Source organism: Apus apus, chromosome 3 (assembly GCF_020740795.1).
Source record: "Apus apus isolate bApuApu2 chromosome 3, bApuApu2.pri.cur, whole genome shotgun sequence".
Taxonomy (NCBI): Eukaryota; Metazoa; Chordata; class Aves; order Apodiformes; family Apodidae; genus Apus; species Apus apus.
The window spans coordinates 29,103,056-29,126,561 of record NC_067284.1 but is presented as its reverse complement, the minus strand read 5'-3'; the positions used below and the strand labels follow the sequence as shown (position 1 = coordinate 29,126,561).

Here is a 23,506-nt window from a genome sequence, read left to right as displayed (position 1 = left end):
TCTAAAAACTATTTATTACATAGAAATTGCTGTACTGGATCAAGATGGTGATCCCCACTATGCAATAACCTGCCTGGGACAATGGCCAGGATCAGACTCTCTGCAGAGAAAGCCCTGAACTCTTTACAAAACAGCTGAGGAATAACATTCCTAAAAAGAAGTTTCCCTCTGAATCTCAATATATAGTGCTGACTGGGAAACATAAATACTACAAATCTCTTCTTAGTCTGTGCTGTTCTTTTCTTTTAACTACTTATTAGTAAACCCCTGGATTTTTCTTGTCCAGACCTTTTGAGTGATAGTGTCCTTTAGCAGGTCTCATGAGAAATTCAGCAAGACATTTTTGCACCATATACACCTATATATTTATAAAACTATTTCTGACATTAATTCTGAGTACCAGAACTTTTACTGTTAATGCATTACATAATGTTATTGTAATATGAAGCTGCATTTGTATTCAGTCCAGAGCTACAGGACAAAAGGATTAAACATGGCAGTGTATAATCCTGATAAGCAGGCAAATCACTGTACATCAAATATAAAGAATAAATTTAGCTGTAAATGTAAGCCTGTAATTTTATCATCTCATCTCCAATAAAATTAATCTGTGGTCAGAAAAGAGGTTCACTCAGCTATGCATGATTCAATAGACCAGTGGGCTGGCATGATGCAGAGTACATAAAAGCATCATATTCTCTATGTTAGCAGTCAGCTGATCAGTGGTAGTTGATGCTCATTCCCATCTCGTGTTTCCTGCCAACATTAGTATTTCTTCTGAGAAATGCTTTTGCCAAAGGGTATGAGCCAACTCCTCTGGTCTTGTAAGACTGTTTTTTCTATTGTTATGATCAACAGTCCCTTCTCTGTGCCTGTGGGTTTAATCCTTCCTGAACTTCCTTTGACTTCATCCTTCTTGAACCTACTGTGTCCAGTATCCCAAGCAATGCCTTTGTAAATAATACCAGATCTCTCTGTTGCTATTGCCCAGAAATGCTTTCCGTGTTCTTACATCCTCATATTAAATTTTCCTTTTTCTTGCCTCCCCTGGAGAGCCTGAGAGCTGTGATCAGCTGTTAGATTTTGATCAAGTTTTGGAATATAGAAAAAAATATTCTATTCTATCTAAGTAATCTCTAACCTTGCCTTTTTATTTAGTCTGTCATATCATCAGGTTCTTCATGTACAATATAACAATTCTATGCTGATGAATATTCCCATCTTTGGCAATTACTCTTTTTGGTTAAGATCAGTAATGTGATTATTTTGCTCAATAGTACTAAAAAGAGAGAAAAGATGACAAAAGTATATTCACAAATAACTCTGAGCTCTGTCTGTCACCATTATATTCAGAGAAATTTTACTTCCATCAAAAGGGAATAGATGACGTGGAGTGGGACATGTGCAATCAATTATTCACTTAACACTTTTTGTGGAGAAAATCATGTCTAAATCTAGAGCAAGAGTTTTAATTGCAGACACTGGTATTGATCTCTAAACAGGACTTTTAACCCTATTGGCTGTAGACTTGATTTTCTTAACTCCTTCTCATGGACTGTAAGGAATAATTTGTGAATTCTCCTGGGTTCACTGACTGTACATTGAAAATTACTCCTCTTGTAAACGCTTCTGAAGAGCATGGTCAAACAGATCCTGTGGAAAGGATCAAAAAAGAAGAATCAAGAACTACAGAATAAGTAAAAGGAGCAGTAAGAAGCAAAAGAAGCAGGACAAAGTCAGACCATCAAAAATGCAGGCATATAAGCTGGAGAAAATCACGAAAAAGACAGGAACAGTGGTGCTATGGTATCACAAGTATTTCAAGAAGAAAATGAATGCATGATACTGTGGAACTGGAGGATGTGGGCATGCCCAAGGGATTTCCTTCAGAAGCCATTTTTATTTTTCAGAGATTCATGTATTAGCGCTTGCATTTATTCCTTGGTTTTGCATTAGGCTCTGGGCTCTGCCTTGTCTGAAAATTTTTCTCCTTTTGTTATATGATTTAAGATGTCAGTGAGAGAAGTTTTTCTCTTAAATTAGCTTCAAGTGTGTCCTCCTTTTATGATCTGTCGATAACAAATTTGTAACACTGAAAAGTCAAACAATTCTTCACTTAAAAAAAGCAAAATTGTCCCCTGCTGCACACCAAACATTAGTGTTGTGCATGCTTCCCATAGAGCATGTCTGAGGAGCAACCAACTGTACAGTTGGAATTACTGATCACAGTACTTTCTCCAGCCCCAAAATACTGTGTGTTGCATAACCTGTATTTTGTGGGCACCCATAATTGTGCTCAAGCACCTAAATTTCATTTCACACTTAAGAGTGAGTATCCCCCCAAAGAACAGCTCCTTGGGCCAGGTTATCTTCTTTGTCAGATCTTGAAGCCTTACATGAGGATGTCCCTTGCTCCTGACTCCTCTCATGATGATTGTCTTGTTATACCTCAACAGTAGCTCTGTGGCTGCAGACACTGAGGAGTCCCCAGGGCAATGAGACCTGCAGCAGCCTCACAGATACCAGCAGCTGCAACAGAGAGGTCAGCTGGGGTCACTGAAGTACTAACTGCTTCAAATTGCACTTCAGAGAATGCCCATAGTTTAGCTCCTTTCTGTGTTTATTTAAAAATATGGCATCAATTTATATGCAGTGATTACTTATAATAGGAACAGTACAAGTAACTGCATGTTTTGTCCATTTTTGTGGTGATCATGAGCTGGCTGCGGTTATTTTTAAATGGTTTGGTTACTTGAATTAATGTAAGTAAATGTGTTACATTCAGTAGAATACGAGCAATGTGCTGTAAGTAAATAAAATTGTTTACAAAGCTATTCAGTGACTCTCCTAACATATGGAATTGCTTCTACTCCCATTCTTCCTTGACCATAGCTTTTATAAAGAAAGAACAGAAGTGCACAAGTCATTACTGGATTTACACATTAAGGAGATGTAACAAAATGAAAACAGATTTTGAGATTTTCACACATTTAAACCTTCCTCTCTATAGACCATGTTGTTCTTGCCTGAGATGTTGTTCCTAAAGAGATTTATTCTCCACATACATGAAACTTTAGATTTCTTTATTTTTCTTGTGACTAGTGTGTGCATACATGCACATAATCTCAAATTGTGAAGTGTGCTGCCTCACAGAATCCCTGGCCATGCCCCAGAGCCCTCAGGCTCTGCCCATATGGAAGCCCAAGATGTGTGAGCCACGCTCAGACTTAATCAGATCAGTGTTAACACCTCCACCAACAGACATGTTTAAACCTAGGTAGAAGTAAAGTCTTCAGTCTGAGATGAGTAATATCTAACCCTTATTTCTAAAATAGATATTTCAGCTCTTCTGACTATACCTGACATGATACTATTCACCTCTCTCGTCTGGGTACCCAGACACACTTTTAGAGATTATCTCCTCCGATTAAAAATGCTGATGGTCCAAAACTTCACGTTTCTTAAAAAAAGATGGATCAGGAGAGCCTTTCTGTGGTACACCTCTTGGACCAAGAAAAAACTTTAGTTTTTAGCTCACCTTTCACTAACAGTTTCAGTAAACTGTGAAAACAAAAGTTTATTGTAAAATTTGGTTTTGCAGTTTTCCCACCTAGGAAACTAGCATGTCAACAGTAATAGTAGCAAATTTAACTAATTCAAACCTGTTTAAGAGAAACTTATTTCTGTCAGGTGTCAACTATTCTAATTCTCATCTCCTTAGTTACATGTTACATTCTTTTTTTTTTTTAAAAAAAAAAAAAGTATTCATCTTTTTAATTTCTCTTCCTATTATTCCACCCTTTCCCTTTTTCACCATCTATGGTTATCAGAATACATGGGAGGACAATTTCTAAAAAATAGTGTAAGCCAAATTTGCATTCCTGGAGGTAGGTCCAGAAGAATAATTCATTCCAGGAGAAAGGAAGGAGTGATCTTTTAAGCAATTGCTTTTCCTGTATGACAGCTGATGCAAAATATTTATAATTATGAGCAAAATAGTGATACATATATATTGAAAATGTCTAAAAACAGATATTGCATGATCAGCTGGACCGCAGAGATTTTGTAGTCATAACTTCTAAAGTACATTATTATAAACCATTTTGAACAGACTGGCATAAAAAACCAATCTTTTTCAGGTAGGTAAATAAGCAAGAATCAATAGCAATATTCATGGCAAAGGTAGTGTCTCTAATCAGATCAGACATGCTGAATCAGGTGAGGCTGCTAACACTGCACATGACTTATCTATAGATAGGGATCATGCAAACCATCCCATGGAGCATCTTGTCTACACATGATCAGAAGCTGTCTGAACAGACGTGCTCAGAACCCTGAAGAATTATTGTTCTTACATGCTTCAGTTTGAAAAATCCTGGCGAAACCTTGATTTTTCAAACTGCAATTTGAATTCATCCACTGTTTCCTAAAAAATCTGGCACACATGGTGATTACAAAGAAATCCACAGATAAATCTACAGACATACATGCTACTTGTTATTATTAATACTAATTTGTTAAGTAGTCTGATTTAAACATACCAAATGTCTACCCTCAAAATTTCACTGAAGTCAAGAGAAACAATATCTTTAGTGAGCAGGACTTCAAAATTTGAGTGTGACAAGGACCTGAGTTGGCTTTGAAGAGGATCTGCCTAGGTGTTCTTGTCACAGGAAGTTCTTTGAAGAAGGCCAAGCAGATTTTAAACATAAAAAGACTGGTTTCGAAGACTGGTTTTATTTTTGAAGCAGAGAAGTCTAGAACAGCCAAAAAAGAAATAAAAAAAGATTGTACAGATGTCCCCACGTGCTCCTTGGAAGCATGTCCTTACTTCCAAGCTAACCAATGACTTTCTGAGTCACTGACTCAGCCCTTCCTTAGACCCCTTTGGTCCCAGGAAACTCTCTGAGCCCTCTCTTCAATGACTTCCTCAGCTCATTCAGGCCTCAGCATTCACCCTTCTGCTTCTGTGTCACTGGCTTTCACGTTCCTTGGGATTTTTTTTAATAACACAAATATGTAACAATCAAATGAAATTAACGCTGTCACTCAGAAATAGAAAATGGAATTAGGACTCACTCAAACACCTTCTAATATTCTGTTTCTTAAATCTAAGACCTTTGTGTGTTGAAAAGAAGGGACAGGGAAAACAAGAAGGATGAAAAGGAAAGTCTGAAATGAAGAATTAATGATTGTGTCCTGTTAATTCTGGTACCTCTGCAAAAGTTACAAACTAAAATACTAGAAGTATGTTGTTCATGATGATCTCACAAATGATACTGAGATTATTTTATTTTAAGGGTTAGTATTTTGTACTAAAATGCTAGTAAACTCTCAGTTTGCTAATAGGTTCCTGTTAAAGGGGACAAGGTCTTTTCTTGTCTGTTTTTTTCTCCACAAAATCCGGATTAGACTTTAATTAATTTAATTTAAATGCAATTATATTTCAATATAATAGAAAAAATACTATGCAAATTACAATATGCCATTTTGCTACTAGTTCAATTTATCTATGTCAGGTAAGAGACTTTCAGTGCATATTTACAGTAAAATATTTTCACTTTTTTCAGTGGGAAGGCAAGACATGAGTTAAAAGTTTCAGATTAAAATATGCCACATGTTTACTACAAAACATCTCAAATTAATGAAACATTTTAATTGTACTGGGTTTTTAAAATATTTGCTTTTTTGATAAAACAATTAAAAAAACCCCAAACAACAAACAACAACACAAAACCCCCTTCCTCCCTCCTCACACTCATTGCTTCCGGATAGCTTTTTTTAGCTGCTATTGTTCTGCTAGGACACACACACACACACAAAAAAGTCACTGAGGAGAATAGCATAAGAATTGACAATGAAAGCAAAACAAAGAAAACCAGAAAATCAACAGAAAAAAAGTCCAAAATTCGTTTATTTTTAAAAATTCTTCAACTAAATACATGTTAAATTACAAGGATAAATAATATAACCTCACCTCATGTAACCCAGTAATTTAAAAAAGATTTTGTCATTTCCTTTTAGAAGTGATAGGAATGATTTTGCTTTCTTTTGTAGGTCAGAATGAGTATTGGAGGATGTACTGCAAGGATCGTTGAAAATAAAATCTCTTTCCCTGCAAGTGAAGAGAATTTTAAATTACATTGATTTGCATGCAAAAGGAACGGGGTTTGCTACAGATTTTAGTAATGGGTTTTTTTTCTCCAATTGTTTCTTAAGCGGGCTGTTTTGCTTACTCTTATCTAAGCCTTGCATCTGGGAAGACTTTTAATCTTTAATGGGCCATTATAAAAATCAAGGGCCAGTAGTAAGAGAACATAAACGGTGGACATTAAATTTTTGTCATTATACAATAACCTGAGTTACAAATCAAGAACCCTGATTTATCTCCTACAGGGTTGGCCACTTGCAGCAAAGAACTTTATTTTGCTTTCTTTTTAATACTTATTTGTCTGTATTCCCCTTCACATGACTGTTTTACTTTTAAAATGACTTAATCCTAACCAGAGATTCTGTAACAAACAACAACAGAACATCAAAGGTGACTTAAGGAGAAAGAACAAAGAGGAATTAGGCAACTCAGACAGCAATTAGAGGACACCAAAACTACCCTGAGCTAGCCCATCCTAGTTGAACAGTCCTATTGCCTTTAATCAGCCAGGAAAACATGGATGAGTTGAGGGAGGTCTGTTGATAGCCCAAATCTCAGACAAGCCAACTAAACACACCCTCTTGCCTCTTAGTGTATCTCACCTAAAAGTCTGAGGAACTGTATCTTTCTGCTTTATTATTTTTAAACACAAAAAATCTATGTGGGAAAAAAAAAATATTCTGAATGTCCTGTGAAGGACATTCCTCCCCTGTTGAGGGGAGACCTCATCACTCTCTACAACTACCTGAAAGGATGTTATAAAGAGGCAGGCACTGGTCTTCTCTCACAAGTAACTGGTGATAGAACAAGAGGGAATGGCCTCAACTGCACAAGAGGATGTTTAGACTAGACATTAGGAAGAACTTTTTCACTGAAAGGGTTGTCAGACATTGGAACATGCTGCCCAGGGAGGTAGTTGAGTCACCATCCGTAGATGTGTTTAAAAGTCATCTAGATGGGGCGCTTGGGTTATGGCTTAGTGCTGGACTTGGCAGAGTAGGGTTAAGGGTTGGACTCAATTATCTTAATGGCCTTGTCCAACCAAAGTGATTATATGATTGTATGATTCTATGATAGTACCACATTTTTTCTGGTTTTTCAAAGACCTTTGTTTAACTGTTTCTCTAATCAAACTATGGTAAGTTGATTTTGTTCCAGATGAACTGCTGCATTTCACTGGAAGCGAAGGCCATGATGACTAGAGCAGACCATCCCTATCCCAGATTGTGTCATACTGGTAAAGTTGCTAATGACTCACCTTTTAGGCTTGTGAGGCATCTTGCCAAAGCTAGCCACCTAGGCTCACGCTATTGTTAACAGCCAGATGGGCATTTCCAAAGGGCAAGAAAGCTGATGACCAAACCACAGAGGTGTTGGCTGGAAGGAATGTCTGAAGGCCTCTTGGGCAACCTCTTGCTCAGACAAGGACTATTGCCAGCACTATCAGATCAGCCACTATCTCAGATCAAACTGAATCTTCAGAATCTCTCAGAATGAGGATTCCCAGCATTACTGGGCAACCCACGCCAGTGCCTCGCTGCTATCCTGATGAAACATATTTTTACCCTATGTCCAATCTCAATTTTCCACATTACCACTTATAACCATTGCGTCTTTATATATACATATATATATATATGTATATGTATATGCATATATATAATCTGTCACTGCAAAGAATTGTTTCATTTTATTGTTTTTTAGTTTCTCTTCAAGGTGTCATAGGTTGCTGTTGGATCCTATCTTACCCCCACTTCACCAGAAGAAACAAGCCCAGATCCCTCAGCCTATGCTCATAGATCATTGAAACCCTTGGTGGTCATCTGCTGGGCTCCTTCCAGTTTTTCATCGTCCCCTTTGGTCTGGAGAGCCCAGAATGGGATGTGTCCTTCCAGGCAGGACTTCACATACACTAGCAGAAGAGGAAAGCAACTTTCCTTGATCTGCTGACTATGTTTCTTCTGATGACCCTCATTCTTTTAAAATTGAGAATAGAAAATATTTACAGCTCTCTGGAGAGTTCAACAGGTCTTATCCAAAACTGCCTATGGGACCCTTCCTAGGATTTGGTATCTGCACGGCCAGGAGCAGCAGGGGCTCCCAAGGGTTGCAGGGCAGGGACTGGCAGCCAGTGCCCATCCCACCCTAGCCAGGAGCAGGGCAGCCAGGAAGCACCAGGGCAGCCCCAACCCCAGGCATGGGGCACCTCCTTGGGAATGGAGACAGGACAAGGCTGGGCTGGACTGTTGACTTGTGGGCTGGGATCAGGCCCATCACAGGGAACTGAGGTCTGACACAGCCTGAGGATGGCTGGGCAGAGCTGTGGGGAAAGGGCCAAGGCTGGGCTGGAAATGGCAGGTAGCTTAAAAGCAGGGCTGTTTGCCCCCGCAGGAGGACCTAGCTTTCCCCACAGCAGCTCCCTCTCCTCAGGGACCAGATCTGCTCTTCCCAGGCTGGCCCTGTACCCCAGTAGCCAGGCTCCTGGGCTCAGGGTGACAACAAGGGCACCCAGGATCCCAGTGTACCCATTCAGGAAATGGGTACAGTCTTACTGCATTTGTCTGCCTTCAGGGAAGGCACTGATTTTTATTTATGTCTGTAAAACATGTGGCTGGGTGGCTCTGATCCTAGCCTCTACTACAAATAATAGCCTGGAATCTCTTCTGGGTGAGGTATTTCCTCAGTGTAGGCAAGGGATTAAACTAATAACACGCAATTTCCCGTTATACTGATATTAAGGAAAATTACTGTGTGGGAAACCAGGAGCTCATTGGTTCAAGTACACTGTCTTTTGGAAAAGTGTCTTCAGGGAATTTTCTTGTTTTTCTTTATAGTTACAGGCCAACTCTTCCACTAGGTACATTGGCTGGCTATTGAGCAAGGACCTCCAGTCTCCTACATTTTAAACAGCTTGCCTAAGCAAGTCTTTATCTTATTTTTCATTTTTATTTAATCTTATTTTTCTATAATATATTTTTAAAAGTTAAAAAGATAAAAAGTGGGTCATCCTATTGTAGTATCTACTTTTCAAGCCTGGCTTCACTAGCCAATGCATGTTGTTAAGTGTTTTATCCTTATTGTGTGATCTGTGATGGTTATATGGGATAAAACAATAAAGTAAAAAAAAAAAAAGGGGGGGGGGGGAAACAGATCTAACTAATAGATCTATATTGCACAGTTATTAAAAACCAAAACTTACTGGATTTCTCCTAAATATCAGATAATGGGTTAGGAAGGTCCATTTCCTGTAGCTACACCAAACAAACTCTCTCTTTGAAAGAGAGGACACATTAAAACACATTGTCTGAAAGAACAGACATATTTAGCAAATGCAAGTTATATGGGCTTGTATTTGGACACATACACTAGCACCAAGTTGCCTGGCTGAAGTGAAGACTCAAAGATACTTTGGAAGGGAACCTTTTTTTTGCTAGTTTATATAGAAACTGTACCAGGAATTCCTTATTATAAATAAACTAATAATGCATGCTTAGGTGATCCGCAAGACACAAAGCAGTTAAAGATACCATAGCATGTTCCAGAGAATGGTACACTCTTGCTTGAACTTGGAAGGAAGCCTCTTCATAACATAACCAGTGAAGGAGTAATTTTCCCCATGATTCGTATTGTTGTCAGGAAAGGATCACAACAACTTTTAAAGATATTAACCTCACTTTCCCAACTGAGAAGAAAAAGGATATGTGAGTTTGGCTTTTGTGGAGACAGTAGCCTCAGTCTTTGCTGGGCCAGCACGTCATAAACTCTTGAATGCACATGGTCACAGAAGAAGTTATATTGCCTCTGACTGATCTGACTATGAAGAAGCACGAGGTATTTCAAGAAGTATGTATCTTAGTATAGCATAATCTTTACTGGATAGTTGAGAAAGCTTATGAACAAGCAATCGTGAATTTAAACAATTGAATTAGCTGGCACCCTGTGTTAAACCCTTGCTGCTGACATGCTATCCAGCTACCCCATAACATTCAATTCACATATAGAATAGAAATAAAAGGCACAATTATATGTTTTCAAAACTGGTCAAAGTTTTGCTTCTAACTTCAAAAAATTAAAGATCAGATGTGCTTTAGAGTCCTATGTTGGTATATTATAATAAAAACACTTCAAATAGAAGTTTTTTACGGTGGTCCTTTTAAGCAGTTATTTTGACAACTTGTTCCTCTTAACTGTTACTGTTATTGTTGGACACAGTGGTCCTAAATAATAAACTGGGTCAAGGTTCTGTGCTTGCCTAAGTCCATGCAAACCATTTCTGTTGTCAGGTATCTGATACACTGAAGTGTCCTGAGTGCCTCATTTTATATCCAGAAATAGAATGTAAACATGGAGATATAATCTAAACTGAAGAGAACTTGAGCTTATGTTTCTTATATTTGGCTTTTTAGCAAAACAAAGGATAAAAGTATTAACTCCCTGATTGTTTAGAAAGTTTGTTTTCTTTTATTATTACTTCAGTAAAGCAAAAAAGATAAAACTGAATTACTGGTATGGAATAAAACCAGCAAGTGGCAGTATTTGATAAAAATCTGAGAGGTAAGTAGAAAACTTTTAAAAGCAAATGGAGATTTGAACTACATCTCACTATAAGGTAAGTGCATCTCCTAGCACTCAGAAAGAAAGATTTCTGGTTTCCAGCACAGATCTCTTTTTTTTTTTTTTTTTTTGGTTAGGGTAACTCCTCAACTAGAGAAATCAGAAACAGAAGACGAATTTCCCATGGATATTTATATGCAGGGTCAACAAAAATGACCCTACACATTTTAGAAAAAATTCTTCTATGAAAACTGGCTAAGAATAGAGAGATATATAAAAAACATTTGGAAGTCTTATTTATCAGAAACCTTCCTGCCACCAATTTAGACTAGTAGACAAAATAATCACACAGGGATTTTTTGCAATGCTTTTTATAAAGGAATAAAAGAGGAAGATAGTAAAAGAAAATAAGGGGGAGGAAATATAATTTTAAATTATAATAGAGGTGTCAGAAGCCAAAAACTATGTCAGCATTGTTGAAAAGTATAATTATGGAGTGATGTCTAGATTTTCAGCACCAAAACGACACAAGGACCAGAAGACCAAGACTTAAATTAAATTATTAGTAGAAGTTTTGCTCCTATCTTGAAAAACTACAGTTTCATTAATACCATGAAAGATCACACAGAAGAACCCTTTGGGCCTGATTTTCTGCTTACTGAAGTCACTGAACTTTTTCTTACTGATTATAGCTGCAGTAGCCCTGAATAGTTTGTGGCTCAAATTTGCTCAAGGCAAACTTCTTACTCCTGTTATTTCATTAGAGAAAAACTCCTTGTATAAAAAGTAAATAAATTAAAAAAAAAAAAAAAAAAAGTCGAGGTCATAAAAGAAAACCTTAAAAAACTTAGGAAACACCAGAAATTTGCCTTCTCCCTTGTGCAACTCTATTAAAATAAACTTGAATTACTTAATAAAAACAATTTTTCCACAAGTTTCCTACTTCATTTAGTTTAAAGAATTAGTCATAATCTGGGGATGAAAACTCTCTTATTTCAAAATGTTTGTGAAGACTTGTTAAAAAACTGTCAGGACTTCCAAAAGTTAGCTGAATTTTATGACACATAATAATGTAATTACCTTTCCTATGTAGCTTTAAGTAAAATGGATTTCCTTTTTTAGCCCGCTTGCTAAGCATCTTTTTAAACTCTACCTTTACTACTGGAGAAAATATCTTTAAAGCTTTTTTGGATCTTCTTATTCACCTCTGCAAATACTTTGGAATCTACCTATATTTCTGTTTTCTCTTCCCTGCCAAACTAGCATTTTATAGACTGAATAGAAGATTCAATTCTTGGCCTCAGAAACTGTAGCCTTGAATCTTTAATCAGTGCACTGAGAAGGAAGAAACTGACTGCTGTCTCAGCATCTCAATGAATGTCAAGTTGATCTGCATTATAATTTAATTAGAATCATTAATACTGTATCCAGTGCCTAGTGCTGAGCTAATTGCACACCACCTCATACTCTACCAGATTCCTCAGGACATGAAAGAAGTCTAACTTAAATGACTTATGAGGCATTAAAAATATATTAACCCAGAGCCTGGAGGTTACATGTAACTTAAAGTAAATGGCAAGAATGCCCTATAGCATGTAAAGGCTAAATTGCCAAAATGGACTGAAAATATCTATGCACTTTCAATCTCACTCTCAGAATTACCTGTGTATAGCATAGGTAATTCTATGCATAGTACAATAGTCTAGTGAGTCCCCAAATGCTAAAACTTTTCAAAACAATTTTAATTTCCTAAGAGAAAACATGACCAATTTTGACTACGCACTTTGTTTTTGAAACAAATCATCATAAAGCACCACAATGCCACAATATAAACTGTCATATTTTCCTAAATGCTGCAAATACCCCAACGTAGTGTTATCTCTGTATTATTTTGTTTAATTATCTAACTTCACATGTTCTCCTGCTTTTAGTAGGGGTGCTGCAGGATGACAAGTTTACAACCATCAAGATGCTCTAATGTGAGTGGCATTTCTGGAACAAAAACTTACTTGTGCCAGCGCTTGCACTTTATAGGTCAAAAGTGCCCAAGCTTTTCCTGGACCAGGAAACAAATTTAATTTTCAGATTAAGCCATGCACACAACCCAATACTGATTACAAATGCAGAGGAGTTGGTATACATAGCAGCTACTTGCTGCATAGACATTGAGGTGATGCACATTTTAACTGGCTTCTTTTGTAAACTCTCTTCTACTTCAGACTGGTATCCTCCACTCTAAAACAACTGATGTGTGAGTTTCAGAGCAACTTAAGGGTTGAATTAGCAGACTAAGCCCAGCTCTGCAACAGTATTCAGAAATGTACCCCATTTGGAAGTGTATCTCAATGGTAAGCATCTTCTAGGAGTCTCTGAGTACCCTAGAAACTAATTGTCCTACTGATGGCATGTCACTAATCCTCCCCTATTCCTGAGTACAGATTGGGCACACAGGCTCCCAGGCCTTCAGCTCACTAGGAGGCTGAAGAATGTTTTAAAGAACTCAGGACTCCTTAGAACAAGAAAAACACTTGTATGCTTCAATAGCTACATCCTTTTTAACATACAGTCATGTCTTGCTTTAGAGAATATAGTGATTCAGGAAAAATGTAATCAAAGTCTACTTCTGCAGAAATAAATGACAGATAATGACTCAACATATTTTGATTCTGGGGCCATCAGTGATTTCCAGCGCTTGTAGCACAATTCCAGACTCTGATTTCCTACATTAAGTGTTTCACTTGGTGTTAAGAAAAAAAAGTCATTCCTTGACTCATGTGTGAATAAAACCATGTGCTTTAGGCAAGAATGGCCTCTATACTGTTTGTTGAAGAAAATGGCATGCAGGCCACCCAGCAGAAGTTCCATAGCTTATTTCTGGGATGCAACAGGGGGTGCTAACACCCATCATTTGTAAAATAATTTGTTGTTGTTACACTCAATAGGTTAGTTGCTATCACTGCTATTGTCATAAAACATTATAAAGTTTTCACCTGGGATAGTCCAAGAATGAAGAGAGTTCGAAAAATGAATCTATCTGCTTTGGACCTGACACCAGAGAACAACGCATTTAAAGCCACAGAAGAAATCTCAAAGGTAATCTAGTTTTGTATTTTTGTGCAAGATTTGTTTTGAGAATGTTGAGCTCATGGGAGTTAAGGCTGCAAGCATAATTATTGTACACACAGAGTTACTTTCTGGGGGTCTACACCCCCTTGCCAGTGTACACACCAATCTAAAAACATCAACTGAACTTAATTCAGGGCAAATCAGACAGATTTTCCAGGTTCAGCAGTAAAAGTTGCAGCACTAAGAGGGGGCAATCCAAGGGATGTGTCCAGGACAAAAACAGGACTCAGTCTGTTGAACTTGCTTCTTCCTATAGTTTCTTCTTCCATTCTCTTTGTTTGCTCACCTTTCCCTTCCTTTTTCTTTCGCCTGTCTTTTCCCTTCTCTATCCCTCTCACTTTCCTTCGTTTCCCTTTCCTTCTCTCCTCTCCCGGAGCAGAGGCTGACGTCCATCTCAGGGGGTACTTTCCCCCCCTCCCTTCCCGTGGAGCAGCAGCGCGGGGCCGCCCGGGCCCCTCACCCCGGTGCCCCCCGGTGCGTGCGCAGGGCAGCGAGCAGCCCCCGCGCCGGGGCGGCCGCCCAGCCCGCCGCCGGCCGGGGCGGGCCCACCGCCGTCCCCTCCTACAGCCTGCGCGGGGGGACGGGATCGCCCCGCCGCCGACCAGAGCGGCAGCCGCGGCCGGGGAGCGGAGCGGGCGCGACGCGGATCTGCCCGAGCCCCTCGCCTCTTCCTCCCCCTCCTGCCCCGCGCCCTGCAGCATGGCCCCCGGCCTCTGCCTCCTGCTCCTGCTGCTGCTCCGCAGCGGGGGGCTCGCCCCCCCCGCCGCCGCGCAGCCCCCCCCGCCGCAGCAGCGCGGGAGCGTGTGGTGCCCCAGCCGCTGCCTCTGCTTCCGCACCACGGTGCGCTGCATGCATCTGATGCTGGAGAGCGTCCCCGCCGTGTCCCCCCAGACCACCATCCTGTGAGTAGCCGGGCGAAGGCTGGTTCGGCGGGGCGAGCGGCGGCCCGGCGGGTAGGGAGGGGGGCGGAGGGAGGGCAGGGGAGGAGGAGGGGATACCTGGGGTGGGAGGCACTTTGGGTGGTGGTGGAGCCTCAGCCCTTTGTCTGCGGCCGGGGGAAGGGGAGTGGACCCACGGCGGTGGCTCTGCCCGGGCGCCCCCCGGCGCCCCCCGGCTGCTGGCGGGGCTGGGCTGGGCTGGGCTGGGCTGGGCGGTGAGCTGCGGCGGGGCGGCTCGGCTCGGGGCTGCCCGCCGCTCGGCTTGGCGGGGCGGCTCGGCTCGGGGCTGCCCGCCGCTCGGCTTGGCGGGGCTGGGCTGGGCTCGCCGTCCCCAGCTCTGCTGCCCGCTCTGCCCTGCTGTCGGAGCCCGGGTGGCGGTGCCCTGGCGCGCTCCTGCCCGGCTTTGGCAGCGCTGGGGAGCGGGAGCGGCGGGACGTATCCGGCCGGTGCCCGCGTTTTGCGGGGGAAATGTAGAGGTGGATATTCTGGTTAACCTGCGGGCATTATGTCTCCAGCTTAATCGTCCCTTGAAGGATTTTGCTGCTTCCTTAGAATCCCGCTTGAAAGCGTATTCCGTTGGCAGGAGGATCGACAGGGATACATGTAGCTCTTTCGGTTCAGTTCTGAGACATGGTGGGGATGTATGAGCAAAGCGGGGCCCAAACCCAGGGCTTGCCGGAGACTAACCCGGTTCCTGCAAAGAGCTGAGGACATGCATAGTATAGTACTGTAGGCAAATGTAGGCACTAAAGTGTTAGTTGAAGTGCCCAGCCATTCTTCTGTAGGGTCCAGTCACTGTTCTGAGTAGAGTTGTATTGGTAATAAAATTTGGTATTGACAAAGATTAAAATTTATTTTGTTCCTATCGATTTTACTGAAAGTGACCTTTCCAGCTGTATTTGCCTGAATTAAATGCCTGAATTTAGCGAACATCACACACTATTTGGTTTCAAGGCTTACTGTGAGGAGCATATTTGTTCCACTGACCTGCTTATGTGTTGCTTGGGCCCAGAAAGCTCTTGGCACCAGCCCTGTCCTTCCTTTAGAGACACGCAGTGGTGCAAGCTGAGCAGAGCTCAGAGAATTTTCTGCAGGGCGTCTTGCAATGAATTGACTTGTGACTTTGTCAGATATTTTCAAAAGGGATCTATAAAGACTTGTGTGTTGCAGCTTCCAAGTATTTTTTCATGTGAAGAGTACAGTCATTTAACGTGAACCGAGTCCCTCTTTGGCAAGAAGTGCAGCCTTTTGGCAGAATGGGATTAGTCCTGCAGTACTCGTAAACCTTTTAGGGAACAATACAGGAAGTGGGTGGTTAATGTTTCTTACATTTGAAACAAAGTACATTTACAGAACACCTTTTGCCTTGGGATAACAGGAAACTGTGTAATGCTGATTTTGTGAATCATTTTATATTAAAACAACAGCAACAAAAAAACAACAAAAAAGCAAAATAAGAATAAAATCTTTACATTATACAGTCAAGTCTTAACGGCTTAGTTTCATGTTAAAGGTGGAAAGGCCTGCAACAGCAGAGAGTATTAGATTAAACCTAGACAGGGTGGAGCTCCCCTTATGGTGGGTACTTATAATCTTGTAGTGAGTCAGAGGAGAATGTGTGAACAATGCAAGCATTATATTTGTCTAATCCCAGTAATATATCAGATTGTCTACAATCACAAATCTGATTTACCATTTCATTATAGTGCAGCAGAAGTAATGAAAAAGTTAAAACCAGTAATTCTCAAAATATACCTGCAGATGACCAGCATTCTCAAAACATAATAGTGGCCTTACTTGTCATCTGATAGAGGATATTCTATTTTTTCATGAACCATTTGAGTATTCTTTTTCACCAACTGACTTGGCGACTATTATGAATACCTAATACTACATCTGTACATGCACAGCTGATCCTTATGCTACAGTTCTACTGAACGTCTGTGAATGGGGAGGAGATGGACCAGAAGATGGGCATTATGAATTTCTGGGACAAAGAACAATGGTACAACTTACTTAGTAATTACTAGTTTGAAGGTACCAATTACACATAAATAGCTTACCTATTTTATATGAATTGCCTTCCTTTAACTGTTGGATATACTTTCAGAATAATTATTACATGTCTGAGGTACTCCCTGAAGAACCAGATGGTTTACCACTCATTTTTACCTTACTGCTATCTAAAATTGCATTTCTACACAGTGGTGTTATGCTTCAATGGAGGTAGCCCATCACCCACAGACAGCTTTCTGCAGTGATTCATAGTTTATTTTTTCAAGAATGAAAATAAAAAGCAGTTATTTCATCTCTAGTTTGACTCTCACAGTTTGTCTTTCATGTGGAGCCTGTGTAGTAAATGTACTTTCTTAAGTGGTGGTATTGATAGCTAGACAGTTAGAAATAATGAATTAATTGCAATTGAGCACCTTCCTCTTAAAAACATGGATTTACAAAATCCTGGAAAGTGTGTTGCTGGTGAGTTAAGCCCACCTTTATTTCCATTGGTAAATTCCACATTCTTATGTGTTTTGTGTGTTCCGTAGGACACAGATTGACCAGGTAAAGTAAAAAAATAATTTATGGTTTTCCTGGTTTATAAATATATAGTTACATTGTTTTTCGCTGAGCACTGGTTCTGAAAACTGTCCCATTTTGTAAGCTGAGCTGACTTTACTTCAGATATAATTTGTTATATGGATTAAAACAGCATGGGACCCAGACCAACACTATAGCCAAATGTTTTTCCCCACATATAAAAAATGTCTACTGCTAATCTTAGGCTCTCTTTTGAAAACTGTTCATAACATTGCTAGTTGCTGACTTTGCCAGTGGCACTACTGGCTGTACATTTTCTTACTCCCTCCTGCTTCTCTCACTTTCTGGCACTTGACCCTTCCCTGCCACAAGCTGGGATCCACAGCTTAGATTTCTTCAGAGTGGATTCTGCCAGTTTCAAAAGTGGCCATGGAGCCTTGTGTAAACCCATGATTTCACCCAAGATGAGATTATTGCCCAGACGCTGTAGGATGAGGGGTGCTGGCGCATCCCAGTCAGCAGGTCCTGTGCTGACTTTCCTTCAGAATGGACACTCACCTCAAAAGGAGTTTGCAAAACCACTTCATGCCTTAAGTACAGTCCTGGAAGTGCTCATGTATTCATGGAGATTGCTGAAACATAACCGTTTAAACAATTGAGGAATGTAAAATTCTGGATACAGCACTGTTGCTGTCCTCTGTTCCCTGAGTTGTATCCTCTCTTAGGTTTATTTAGAAGATTTATGTGTTTTCCAGCCATTTCTAGTTCATGGTGTTTATAATTCTGACAGGAGTCCTTTGAGTATTGATCCAAAGTTATTATTTTATCTTGCTTAAACATGACCAAAATACAAACCTGTTTACAGCACTAGTTACACATACTCAGACCAATCCTAACATTTGTTCACAGTTTTTCTTGGCAGCACCTGGATGCTTCTGAGTTTTTGCTAGTTGTACTCACATAATTGGATTCATTGCAGTTGGGTCTTACAGGCTGAACAAGAATAGAAACTGATGTTATGTTATAGGCAGAAAAGGTAAAAATTGACAAAAAATAATTGTCACAAAAGAATATGGACTTGGTTTGTATTAAGAAGGGCATGCAAATTATTGAGGAGAAAATTTTATTTTTAAACAAGTCACTGGTAGTAACATTTGCTACAGGTAGTTATTACTTTGGCTCTCTTGTGTTTTTGTTATGAATAAAATAGCTTTTCATTATATGAATGTAATTGAAATGATCAGACCTTAATAGGACTTTTAAAGCTGCAGTTATTCCAGGTGAGTAGCTTTTGAAGGTAGTCACAGAAACTAAATTGAAGCCAACAGTCTCAGTGTTACTTGTTACTGCTTTTGTTTACATCATTCTAACTCATTCTAAAAATTGAATAGTTTGCAGTGCATATTTTTTTTCTTTAATTTCTGATTTGTAGTATAAGTGTCAAGGATCTATCCAAAGGGAAAGGGAACAGCATTAGTTGTTTCATTCTATGGTGAGTTTCTAGACAGCTGTATAAGAAGTACTTACATTTTTTTCGTAGCTCCATGAGAATTTTTGTGGAATCTGATGGACCCTAACAGTGCCAGTGAAAAGCATTACTGATGCTTTTCAAGAACATCTAACTTAATGCAATTAAAAAAACCCAACAATTGAATTACACAAATCATGCATCTGTTTGGAGTCTACATGAATTGCCAAAGAGATTTGGGTAATGGAAATGTAATGACATTTTTCATTTCAGTGTTGATCTGTGATAACATTATGCCTCTTAACAGAGGCATTTAGGGGAAGAAAAATGATGGGTGATTTGTATGAATGCTGTTAATGTCTCTGGGCTATCATAGCAGAATAATGCACGGTATTTGCAGATCTGCTGTTTGCAAAGTGATGCATTATTAGTTAGCAAACCACTGTCCCTCTCTCATCTTAAAAAATGCAGGATCATTGTTTCTGATGAGATCTTTGAACCTCTTAGAAAAAAATTCCAGTAGATTAAGAAATTAAGGCAGCAAATAGATACACCTTGACACAGCAAAGGTTAAAGGCCTGTAGTCTCAAATCTGAACTGTGAGTAAGCTTGATCACTTCAGTGGTGAGCATCAATTTACATATAGGAGGTATTTGAGAGGTATGACACTGGTATAAGATTTTAGTTAAGACACAGAGATTTGTATACACTTACTGTTCAAAAAAGAAGATACTCAAGTTTTACTTCAAGTGTTTGAGAGTAGCTGAATACAGACACAGATTTTGACAGACTCTTGGCTGGGCAGCAAACTGCGTTTGTTGCCATTGGTGACTTGCTTGAGTTACACAATGCAGGTGCAAAGCATAAGATTATTTCAATAAAAAGTTATCTTAGGTCTTCCTTCATGGAAATTTTATGACCAAGCATGGAGTTCAGTTTGAGGTTAAAAACCCTATATTTAGGCCTCTATGCACAGGAATCTACAGCTGTGTTTGGTGTCTGAGCTTCCCTTACAGTGAGTAGCAACTCGGGCAATACAGTCCATAGTGCCAGGAGCAGGACTCTGCTCACCTGAAAGGTGGCACCATTTGAATTCCATTGAGAAAATAATTTCTGTTGTTCAGCTGCCTCTCCAGAAAGGACAGAGGTCTCCCACTGAGTCTTCATCATACCTTCTTGCTCCCAATGAATGTCTCAGATGTCCTGGGATATCTAAACCAACAGCAGTTGGATATCTAAACAAACTGCTGTTCCAACAACTGAATTAAACTGCTACTTTGGGCATTTTATTAATTTATTCATGCCTTCTCCAGCATGAGTGGGTTGACTGGTCTTCTGTTGACAATAAAAGGAGCTTAAACATCTGTATGCAGATGTTGATATTTATTTATCTAAACAAAACCCTAAAATACTTTTTAGAAGAGAATGTTCTTGTAGTAACAAAAGGAACTACTTGCAAAATTCAGGTTAAGGGTTCATACATGATACAGAAAGTAACTTACTTTGAAGTGTGTTAAGTGTTGCTAAAAGGGGAGTATTTCTCCTCCATTAAGCCCTATTCTCTGTGTACCAATAAATAAAATGGATATTGGAGAAGATACCAAACCTCCCCAACAAAGCAACTTCAGGGTCTGTGTTGGGTGTGAACCCTGCTAAAGCCTTTCCCAGGCAGTCTGTCTCTACTATTGATGGAACCAGCCAGGACCAAGGCATAAGGAGACATTTACAGAGCTTGTAAAATGTGCTTGGTCTTTAGAAGGGGGCAGAAGGGCACTCATTGTTTATAGAGTATTTGGCATTTACTGGAAGACATTAGGCAAAACTGCTGAGAGATGAGACAAGGCCTAAATGAGTCTTGGGTTCAAGAATGTATCTGCAAGTCACTAGATCCACTAGTGGGAAGGTTTTTTTGTAATCTCAGCAGCAAGTTACCAAATTCTTTATTGAAGAATGGGAAGATATGGACCAAAATCACACCCGTTGATTCCTGCAAGTATCTTACTACATATTTAAGACACTTGTAATTAGAGGAATACATTGTCTTATGTTACAAGTAATAAATAAAAATTCTGGTTTTCATCTTTTTTGCTAAGGTGTAGTTTTGACCATTAAATACATAACTTTTGAGTGTTGAAGTGCTAAATGTGTACTTACAGGAAGATGTCTGTAATGAGTAAAACCAAAGATCCTTTTGACCTAATATCTGTTCTTTGAGGGTTACTGAAAGTGTAGTTTATAAACAAGTAGACAGCACACAGCAGCATGTGGTGGTTCATCCCTATAGTAATTTGCAGTTTAGGGATTTTCTGAGCTAAATATTATTTTCCTATTATATGTAAATAATGATGGATTTCTACTTAACAAATTGTTTAACATCTGTCAACTAATTTAGTTGTTATTGATAACTTCTGGTGATGAGGAGTACCATAAAAACTCTTCTGTTGTTTAGTTGCTAGCTTCACTTGATGTCCCCCATTTCTTCTGTTGGAAGAGACGATGAATATTCAGTCCCTCTAAACGCCACCCATGATTTTACTACCTTTGATCCTAAGCTTCTCTATTAATTTCTTTTTAAAGATGAGGAGTCTTCTCGCTGGAAGGTTGGTGTTCTTAAACTCTGGTCATCTGAATTGCTTCTTCCCCTCTCTGCTGTGTTTTGAGGTGAGGGAATTATCACTTCCCTCAGTATTTGCATAGACAGATCTGGTCTTCTGGATTGTCTTCTGATTCCCAAAGCTTTGGGAGTTTGGACTGTGGTCAGCACAAGATTTTTTTAATTTGTTCTCCTGAAATGTTTTAGAAAGCCATGAAGGCATTCTGTGATTCTATTATATAGATTGGTAGATTGCTTGGTATTGTTGTCCGGGTCCCCAGTTAAAAATCACTGTTTTAAACATTTTTCTGTCCTGATCCTGGTGACAAGGTCACTTCAGTGCCTCTGCTGTTACTTGGTTTTCCCAAACAACTGCAAAATCAGAAGTGATGATTTATATTAATTTTCATCATTACTTTTTTGGAATTTAATGATATGAGGGACGCTGAATAGGGAGTTTTTGAGTAGCAGTGACAAACATGGGATTACTCACTGGAAAGAGTAAGAAATGGATGGTTGTACATGAGTAAATACACTCTTTCCCAAAGGAGGCTGGTGAAAAAATACCAGGAAGACGCCTATCCCTTGCATCATCAGGAGGGTCTGGATCTCAGACACAAGGGGAGGGGTGAGTGTTTAGTCTAACATTGTGGTAAACACATGCCTAAGAGAAAAATCTTATTAATAAGTATTCCAGCATTTGCCAGTTTTCTGAGTAGCTCTTACTGACTTTTCTCCCAGGTTAGGTCAGTGTTTATGAAGAGCTGAGATGGGGGTGTAATTAGCCAGCAGAAAACTTGATAGTTTAGGAAGTAAATAAATGCTAGGCTGCCCATGTGTGCTTATGGATTCGCTTGTAAGTAAACTAATGTTCAATTAGAAGGATGAAAGTCTAACAGAAAACTACAAAATTATAGCCAGTAAAGAAGGGAACAAAGCTTGGAGTAAAGATAGAAGGAAGCTGTGGAAAGAAGCAATATAAAAAATGGCTATTGCTATTATGACATGAAAAAATAGAAGACAACTATTCAGAAAATAACAGAAGAGAAATAGTGTGTGATGTGTAAAATTGCACAACATTTTATTTTTTTAATTACAAAATGTCCTTTTACAGGAATATTTAACTGTGTATAATGGGTAAAATGAAAACGCTACATTAATATTTTCAAGTCCCAATTCTACTTGGAACAATTGAAAAACAAACTTTAATTTTTCACCCATCTTGATTAATCTCAAAATAGTATTTTTTCAATTATTTCTCTTTGGATTCATATTTCTCAGACTTACTGTAGTTTGTTTACAGTATTTTTCCACAATTCACATATTATTTTGTGATTGAGTATTTTGTACCCCCTGGATCTCATCTCACAAATGTGAACTTAATGCTTAGTTTTGTATACTAAGTAATTTCCAGACTTCTGATTTGGGCTGTTTAGTCTTGAGAAGACTTAAGAGGGGGCCTTATTAATGTCTATACATATCTGAAGGGTGGATGTAAAGAATGGGCCAGTCTCTTTTCAGTGGTGAGGGGAAACAGCACCAAGCTACAACATAAGAAGTTCCACCTCAGCATGAAGAAAAACAGCTTTACTGTGAGGGTGGGACAGGCTGCCCAGAAAGGTTGTGGAGTCTCCTTCTCTTGAGGCTTTTAAGACCCATCTATACATGTTCCTGGGTGATCTGCCCTAGGTATTCCTTCTACAGCAGGGGGTTGGACTCGATGGTCTTCAGAGGTCCCTTCTGACCCCTGTGATTCTATGATTCTTTCTGGGCTTGGGCATTTGCTGAATCTCTTTCTGGCTAGCCAAAGTGTTTACAGCCTTATAGGCTGAGACTTCGCTTGCAGAAGAGGTCAATTTATAAAGGTGACATTTAAAATCTGTATCATACAAGCTAAATATTTATAGTTGCTTGTCTTTCTGGAGAAGTTTATGTATAAAAATAAGTTAATATTTTAAATACTTGTATGTATGTCTCTATTTATAAATACACACATGTTATATGTATTATGAACATGTGTGTGTGTATATATACAGTAAAATGGAAACGGCTGAGCCAGGTTGTCTTTATCATTTGTTCCATTTGGATATGATGAAAAAAAAAATGAAACCAAAACAAAAATAGCTTTACAGGCATTA

At 39.4% G+C, this 23,506-nt stretch overlaps 1 protein-coding gene across 3 annotated transcripts in view; it reads left to right on the top strand.

The window, feature by feature from the left end:
* Nucleotides 1-14,445: 14,445 nt before the first annotated feature.
* PXDN (peroxidasin) overlaps nucleotides 14,446-23,506 on the top strand; it is an 84,465-nt gene continuing 75,404 nt past the window's right edge. For all 3 annotated transcript variants that reach the window (XM_051615096.1, XM_051615095.1, XM_051615094.1), the window contains exon 1: nucleotides 14,446-14,733. In XM_051615096.1, the coding sequence (XP_051471056.1) occupies nucleotides 14,531-14,733 (203 nt within the window). In that variant the 5' untranslated portion in view covers nucleotides 14,446-14,530. The remainder of the gene's footprint in view (nucleotides 14,734-23,506) is intronic.